Source organism: Varroa jacobsoni, unplaced genomic scaffold (genome assembly GCF_002532875.2).
Source record: "Varroa jacobsoni isolate VJ856 unplaced genomic scaffold, vjacob_1.0 scaffold_130, whole genome shotgun sequence".
Taxonomy (NCBI): domain Eukaryota; kingdom Metazoa; phylum Arthropoda; class Arachnida; order Mesostigmata; family Varroidae; genus Varroa; species Varroa jacobsoni.
Genome location: NW_019213032.1, coordinates 130,279 through 139,023, shown reverse-complemented (window position 1 = coordinate 139,023; position 8,745 = coordinate 130,279). Strand labels below are relative to the sequence as shown.

Genomic DNA, 8,745 nt, shown 5'->3' with positions numbered 1-8,745 from the left:
CTCTTTTATCCATCAAAGGATATTATCCGTTACGTCTTCATAAGTAAGAATGGTATTGAAAAAAATCTGGACTAATTCGCGATCATCTAATGAGTATTGATGGCCTGCGTTGTGATCTTGAATAAATGTTTAACGTTCACCACTCTACTCAAGAGAACGTTATTAACTATATGTAGGGAAAAAACAGTCGAGGCAACGTTAAAATCACCGTGGGGAGAAAATATTGAGATTGCTAAGCCCTTTTTACACAAGTGCTCGCATGGAGGCAATTGACTGGGTTTTCTGTTCAGTGGTAGTTATAATGTAACGTTCTACAGTGTGTATCCGTATCTTTCGGTGTGTGTATGATCGTGACGCGTATAGACATATAGTACAAGATACATTATGAGGAACGGAGCAATAATCTCGTTGAAGTCCATCATGGTGGTGCGATACAATGATCCATTTTCCGCTAAAAAGGAAACATCATGAATCGATCTTCCTAGGTTACTAAAGATTTTGTTCGTGCTTCACTTGCGGCACTCGTCTCAAAGCAACTGCGTGATCAAGCAGATTTGTGATGCAGTGCTTGATAACGATTAGACATGTGAAGACTGCTGATTTCTGAGACACAATGCGACGCAGGGTTTCAAGGAAGTTTCATTTCTTGATGGTCTTCCCTAAGCTCTCAAATGAGCGGCGAATGCTCCGCGGCATCGGGTTCGTCTTCCGGTGGCAAAGTAATCGTCCGAATCGACGGAAGTTTTGGGGTCATTGGACCCTGAGCCATGAAACGAATTTCGGAAGGCTCAGATTCTGAATCAGAGCTGCTGGCTCGTTCTGTGTGTGCTTCAAGGCTGCCCCAGTCAGCGCGCTGCGCAATGCCCGTGTCGCTTTTGGAGGACTGCAGGCCGGCACTTGGAGGACCCAAGAATTGTCCTAAGACAGAACGAATCGACAACAACTTACAATAAGGGCTATTTATCTACTCTTTTGAATGCTTATCCGCCCCTGGGGTGAAAAGAAGTGTAAGCAAGAAAAAACAATTTAAAACATTCGACCTGCTCTGTTTTAATGATATTGTTGAACAAGTTTTAGGTTAAGTTAAGTATTTGTCTGATGAACAGTACACCTATTGGCATTAAATATATAACCATGCGCACTGTTACATACCTTGGGCGCTGCTTTGAGGTATTTGCGCAGAGTTCTTGGGACTTTGACTAGATGAAAACTGACGTAGAAAATGCGGCAAGTTTCGAAAAGACAGTTTCTTGAGGGAGTTATCGGAGACCGTCTTTCGACTAGCCGAACCACTTGCCGCGCCCGTCTGACCTGCTTGAAGTGCTTGCGCCTTCGCATTAATATCGTCAACGCTAATATGATGATGCCCAGCTTGCTGTTGTGACTGTCGATTTTTTTTGACCTTTTTGTCTTTCTTGTCCTTGCCGCCAAATCTGCCTTCGTCCTTCTTGCTCAATTTGTCTTTGTTCAGCGGAGCATTGCTGTCCACGGAACAATCGGTTGCAAGTCCTTCAGTAGGCACGCTGCTATCAGGAACGCTCTGTCCGTCGGAGGACATGATGCCGGTTGTCGCTGTGCTGGGTATGGAGTGACCGTGAGTATCTTCAGAGTTCGAATTTGTGTTATCGAGTGTGTTCGACGTATCTGTATGTTTGCTTTCCGAGTGATTCTGTTTGCTCTGTTCTGAAGTTCCGGGAGGATCATCTTTTGATGCTTCCGATGAATCTTCGCGACTCGTCTCTGTTAACCGATTGTAGAAGCAGTTGAATTTGTCATCTTTACGCGAGCCAGGGGCCAACGGTCCAGATGAACCCACAAGGCCCATTTCCTTGCGAGCACATGCCGAACAGAGTTGGTCTCCTGAATGAAGGTGTCGTTCAGTATGTTAAAAGAGTAGAGGTTGCTAAAACGCTATGTAACAATTGTTTTTTTTTTGGTTAAAGCGAAAAAACTATGTGGTTTTGTTATACCAACTAAGAAAATCTTTTCGAGGAATCGACCAAAAATAAATCAAATGCATCTTGAAACGAGAAAAAATAATTAGTCTAGGAGAGGACGCTTGCAAGTTTTGTAATAAAGGTATAGTGAAAATTGAAGCCAGAAGACCCAGGTAAATTGCTATTGATATTTTGTTAAACTGATTCTACGGTCTGAGCTGTTTCGTAAATGTATTTTAATCCAAACAAAGCTTGTGCAATGCCGGGTTCGCCAGGAAATACCCTTAAGTCACAACCATAAAAATGGAATTTCCTGTCCGGCCCTTCGTAAACAGTATGAATCCACCGTGTGTGCCCTTCATTCGATAGCCAACGACATCGCAGTTGTAACACACTTCGATTAAAAATGAAAAGTTCTATAAATATCCATTTGTATCCGTTTTTTCTTTAACAATAACTTGCCTTACTTCTTACTTTTTTACTACATCGTACACAAAGTAAACTTCAACAGAAGTAGTTCATAAAAATATAAGGCTCAAGGCCCAGCAAAGTTGTCTTAAGCTGAAATCCCGAATGCATAATATCACTTGTTTGCTTATTCGTCACAAAAGTTACCAGAGGCTATTTACCTTATTGTCGTTTATAAACAATCTCGTGTGTATAACTTGGTTGTATTGAAATTTTCAAACCAAGCAGAAACATACGATGCTTTGTTGTGAAAACTCTATATATCTAAGTGTATTTATCAGTCTACGGTAATTGTGTCTGTTTATGATTTTTTCTGGATTTGTTTATGGAATAATTTTTATGAATTTTTCTATTTGAGGCGAAGCTTTTGTCGATTGGTAAACAGTTTTTTTATAACTAGTGCATTCATTTTACGGCCTTAAAAATGGGCCTTGTCATACAACTAGGGTAAGTGCAGCTTTGAGGTAAGCTATTACAAGTACAAAGGCTCGATCCATTTCGTTTTACATGATTTATTCAATTTATTATTTACGAGATACTGTTTTTAGATTCACTGTAGTTTCTAGGAACTAAATCTATATATTTGTCATTCAGTCGCCTCGAACCTGACCAATTCTAGCGCCACGCATTTTCAAGCTTTTTTGTCATTATGCAATGTTGATACGATTTTTACCTTTAAATCTTCGAAGATGTGGTGGAGAGCGTCCAGCGCCTTGGCTACCAGCCGTTCCCTGGTTACTATGGCTTCTGGCTACCGTTGCTGAGCTCGTCGCCGTACAATTCTGATGATGGTTAAGGATGTTGGTAGGATGATGACTTGAGGTCGTAGTCATGCCATCGCCTGGATTGTGGCTGTGGCTATGCGGAGTATTTTGGCTTGCGAGGGAACGGAACCCGTCATCGACGGCCAGCTGACGACACAGCTGAGGTTTCCCCTGTATGGGAGCGCGATAGAGGCGTGCCAAGGTCGGATCAAGGGAAGCAGACTTACCCGGCTGTGGCCTTAGCGGTCCGTGGCCGCTGCACGGACCCCCGCATCCACCATGGTGCCCATGAGGACCCATATTTCCAAGATGAAGCCCCCTAAGGAGTGTACCGGCCTCTCCGCTGCTGACCGATGAACGAGAGGTGATTCGTACGGTCGATGTCGATGAATCCTGACGACTGCAGCTGATCGATGAATCCTGGGATCACAGATAGAGTAGTATCAGATGTAATAAATACGGCAACATAATGAATAAAACAATGACACTTGTGGACAAGAAATGGAATATACCAGTATGCTACTAATACAGTTAAGGAGATTAGTACCAGGGACGTATACTGTAATCTACGGATCTATGTCGGTTCATTTAATAAAAATGTACGCAGCAAGTTTATGATAAGAACGTAAAGATTATTTGAAAATTATATAATATTTTGCTGAGAAAAATAACAAAAGTTCGAATTATCACGAATTGGAACGAACAGGTTTTCGTACAAAGACATTGAGGTTCGTTTACCCCTTGAACAAACCTTGATTCGTTCGCTAGTAAAATTTCATCCTAAAAAACACTTCATCCTGGTTCTACCGTGTAATCTGTAATGTATTTCTGCGAACATATTCAAAATAGCATCAGAGACATCAGTACTCCTAAATAGAGCATTGTAATGTTCAACGTATTCCTAAAGCTTTGCTCATGAGTATCATAGCATATTGTTATAAGCATTATAGCACCAAGTTTCTTGTTGCGTTTATAAGATAGAAATAAAAAACGATGTTGCAAAAAATGCCATTGTAGTGTTTCTACACCCGTTTCAACAGTTCGCTGCCGATGAAGGCGATATCTGAAAGGAACCTCATGCCTCCCGAAGCCATCCATCTTTAAATTTCTATACGCTGTTTGCTGAAGAAAATTAGGCTATTTAATGAAGGATAATATCGCTATAAATAGGAGATTCTGTAAGTAACTAAGTGCAACTATAAACTGTTTGTCATAAAAAAAATTCATACACTCCGTACAAAAAGTTGTAGTACATTGATCTAAGATATTCATTCTTCATCGTACTTAGAGCGTCCTTTAGCCATATAGCTACCTGAGACGCCTTTCGAGTAACTCCCCAAGAGCTTTTCCGTTGGCCGTTCCTGTCAATAAGTTTGAAAGGGATGCTTCCCTGTCTCCAAGAGTCCGACCGTGAGCTGAAGTTCTCGGACGATATTGATGACGTTCGATTGGCACCACGCTCCATGTTACGCTGGATTCGAACAAGTGCCATATTGTATGCGTTGTGTTCCGTCTCCTGAAATATACAGACATAAGAAAGGTTCATTTTCGCAATCAAGCCTGACAGAGCGTAAAAATCCTGCTCCATCCGCTACTTTATTACAGTTGTCTAGTACTTAGCAAACTTGAGACGCACATGGTGTTTGCCGTATGGAATATTGAAGTCAGGAAGCTCTACAGGATCAGAACTTTTCGTGCAGAGAGTTCCTCGCTATGCAAGATGTACAAGAAAACAATAGCCATGCCTTGTCACACAACGAAAGACGCAATATTACTATGAGCAAGCGTTTTATCAAGAGACATACTCTGTCCGCTCGACGTTTGTCTCTACCATTCAATGCCTATGACTCGTGGAGACTGTGCTTGTACCCCCTTTCCCAGGTCGTCCCCAATAAAAGAATCATCGCTATCATTCGCTAGTGTTTCGTTTTTGGTCCGACTTGTGCTTCAGTTAATAGTACCAGTGACTAGTTAACTATATAAGCTGTAAATAAAAAGAATGACCCATAAAGCGGCGAGGATAACTGGCAGCTGCAGAACCGTGACGTAGGACTGCCGGTGACCCAGGCGGCGATATGCCGTCGGCCCAGGGGCAGTGTCTAGTTAGAAAGGTAGTTTCGGAGTAAAAAAACAAAAGAAGGTGGAACAGGATCTAGGAGCTGAGAAATTGTCGTTTGCTTCGTCCAGAGCCAAATGAGTACTAGCTTCCCTTGGAATAGCATTAAGAGCCTTCGAAGTTAGCGATCTCGGCTCACGACACCAGTGACGTACGGACAAAAGAGGCCGGGACGGAGAAAAACGAAGGAGCAGAGAAATTAGCTTTGTATTCTGCGTTGCTTGCTCGCCTGACCTGCTTCGCCTGCTCCTACAAGCACTCAGGTTTAAGCTGATGTTGCTGCTACCAGTTTTTTGAGTAGGCTTTCCTAGGTGCGTTTGCATGAGCACTGGCTGTCGGAAATTATTTAGTCTAGCTAAACGGGTCCCGACAACATCACCATAACGTAAGCTATGAACCAAATTCATTACGGTGTTTTAGCTAGAGTAATCGGTGATAAACCGTCGCAGATTAGGGCATTCGTTACCGCCGTCGCTAGGGGATGCAAACAAATGCTGCTACAGGTTTTATATTTTACAGGCGAAGCTATAGGCAAATAATTTAAGGTTAATCTGATTTTTATTACATCTAACCATAGCATCAGTATTATACTTTGCCATAAGATTATAACAATCATTTTGATTTAATAACTAGCCCGCCATTGACTGTCATTTGAAATAATAAGTGCATAGTACGCTACAGAATGTATCCATACATTACATTGTCACATAGAATGTGTACCCCAGCCTACAAAATTAAAGCTAAAAAAAATAAGCTACAATGTGATGTTCCAAGTGCACATTAAACAAAATGTTAGGAATGATACCTAAATTGTAAAGAAAAAATTGTAAAGAAATTACATGTTATACCTCTGTGTTAATAGGCAATAACAGAACCGCCTGCGTACCCCTTCTACCGGAAGTTTGAAAGTGTTCCTAGAGGTTTCAGTGTCTGATGCAGCGTGACTTTGCTCCGTACTTTCTTTTTCTTATGGAGCAAAGTTAAAGATGAGATGCATTGTCGTACATTACGATGTCTGTGTGGACACACCCTGTGATTAGATATAAGTGGTGCACGCAGAAATCTTATTGGATACTTTGTTGCGAATATAAAACAGTCGTCACAAAAGTTTCAGTCGGTTTAAATAGAAAATAGACTCATTTTTTAATTGAATTGTAGCTTTTTTTTCCAAAAGCACGACCTTATAGTTGAGAATATAAACATATTATGCATTTTTTGGCGTATCCTGTATACATGATATAGATGATAATAACTACAGAGCTCATATCAGGAGGTAGCTATCTTTTTTACAAAAGGATCTAATTCATTTTTTTTTCTACACTGAGTGCCAAGACTCTGCCTTATTTTCTTTTGCTTTCCTGCCATTTTTTCAGGAAAACCATTGAAATTACGAAAATTTGGCTTCGCACTACACCAAACGCATCGCTTAATAATTAGCATTGCTCCGCCATTGCAATATATGAACATATAAAGTAAATGTGTGACATGTCATATATTAACTACTTAATTAAACACTAAGAAATTTCAATTCGAAAGACATTTAAAAAGTAAACTTACGCTCTGTCCGCGCAAGAGGACGTCTATTTTAATACTAGCTAACTAGGGGGTGTCCATCGTTCGTAGAAACAGATTACGGCCAAACTTCCATTGAAATCGCCGTTTTATAGCTTTTGCAGTATAACTAACTTTAATTACGATGAAAAGTATTCGCATCGCAGTGATTTTTCGACCAAATACTAGGATTTTTAACCATTACAGCTAAGAACTAAGGGACATTAGTGTGCCCAAATATCATTACATTATGACAAGCTGCCGTATGAGTAAATACGCCGCTGTACCTTCTTAATACGTACTCGTCACAATCACCTGCATATGGGAACGATTACTTATAGCTAAGAGCAAACTTCTCAATGGCCAGTACATACCGGTTCAGCTTCTTGGCACAAAAGGTACCTTCTGGCGAACTTCTTCCACCCGCCCTGTGACGAGATCAGATGGTCTCGCGCAATGTTCTTAATCATTCCACATTGACATTGACACTGCTGCTCATTCGATAGGCTCTTCCGTTCTCCGGCCGAGTTAGTATTCGCAAGCGTATGCCGATTGGAAAAGTTCGACGAATGTCGGCAGCGCCCGATACCTGTGGCAAACAGAGAAAAAGGCACTTCTCATGCGTTCATCTATTATTTGCGTTGCCCTGATCCTGTCAAACATTTCTTATGCAATCGGATAAAGCCTCTCATTATTATTAGCCTTTTAATGAAAAAATTACTTTTGGTATACTGAACAGATACTGAATACTGAATATAATGATGTGTAAACAGGAAGCTTAATATTATCCCCCTTACCTCTGGTCACACGTGATTCTTCAATGCGTTTGCAGATGAGCACGCAATCTCGCTTGAACTGTTTAGTGAAAATCGCGTAGAGGAACGGATTAGCGCACGAATTGAGCGGAAGCACGAATATCGTGAAGACTTTTGCTTCTTCTAAGTTGATCAGATGAATGCCGGACAATGCCGTTAACGAGAAAAAGGCTATGGGCGCCCAGCAGAGGAAATCGGTAAATACAAGCAATGCCATTCGTTTAGCGATGCGTGAATCATTGGAGTTCCAGGCCTGCGAGCCGCGGATTGCACAGTACATCTTGAGGTAGCACCCCATCAGGATGAGAAACGCCATCCCGTTAACGGCCAATAAAAACACGACATACAGAAGTGATACGCGATCCTCGGTTTCGAAAGGTAGACAAACGGCGAATTTTCGATAGTCGCTGATACCGAATAGCGGCAGAAGGGCCATAACAAAAGCGAAACTCCAACCAACCGACATAATATAGGAGGCGTGTTTTAAGGAGAGCCGCTTATTGAGGTGCATCGCGTGCGTGATGGCATAGTTTCGCTCCATTGTAATTACGGCCAGAGTGTAGACAGACAGTTCGGAAGATAGAACGCCTAGAAAGCCGGCTAGCTGACAGCCAAAGGATGTCTGCCAAGCTACCCCATAGAACTGCGACATAGATATAAAAAAAGAACAGAGGATTTCGATAATCGTATATATAGGTCTGCTTCCAGGTGTGCAAAGAGTTGTGAAGGGGTCATGGTTTCAATGGTGGGAAATTAAGTACGCGTTTACGATAGTTGACAGTACCAGTAGGATATCAGAAAGGAGCTTAGGGTTTGAACAGAATTCACAACAGCTCGGTGAAGTGGAAGCCTACAATCATTGACTTAATTTTCTCAACTGTAGGGCTATTCTTGTAGGTTTGAATATATAGATAATATAAGGGGGTAAAAATTACCGTATTGAAGCATTCGGGATAAGGCTACGGTGAAAGAATATCATTGCAATAAAAAAGCCTATTCGATCTAAAAAACGAGAAAGAAACTATTTGCGGGTTCTATATTCAGTGGCTAAAATTTTAGCTTTTAAAAGGATTCCAAAAATCGAATACATTATA

At 41.3% G+C, this 8,745-nt stretch overlaps 1 protein-coding gene across 2 annotated transcripts in view; it reads right to left on the bottom strand.

Annotated features, from left to right (window-relative positions):
• Positions 1-6: 6 nt before the first annotated feature.
• Positions 7-8,745, bottom strand: part of LOC111267974 (uncharacterized) — a 100,070-nt gene continuing 91,331 nt past the window's right edge. For both annotated transcript variants that reach the window (XM_022846624.2, XM_022846619.2), the window contains 6 exons: positions 7,634-8,294; positions 7,211-7,425; positions 4,482-4,685; positions 3,079-3,589; positions 1,153-1,860; positions 7-918 (listed from right to left, as the gene is read on the bottom strand). In XM_022846624.2, the coding sequence (XP_022702359.1) occupies positions 668-918; positions 1,153-1,860; positions 3,079-3,589; positions 4,482-4,685; positions 7,211-7,425; positions 7,634-8,294 (2,550 nt within the window). In that variant the 3' untranslated portion in view covers positions 7-667. The remainder of the gene's footprint in view (positions 919-1,152; positions 1,861-3,078; positions 3,590-4,481; positions 4,686-7,210; positions 7,426-7,633; positions 8,295-8,745) is intronic.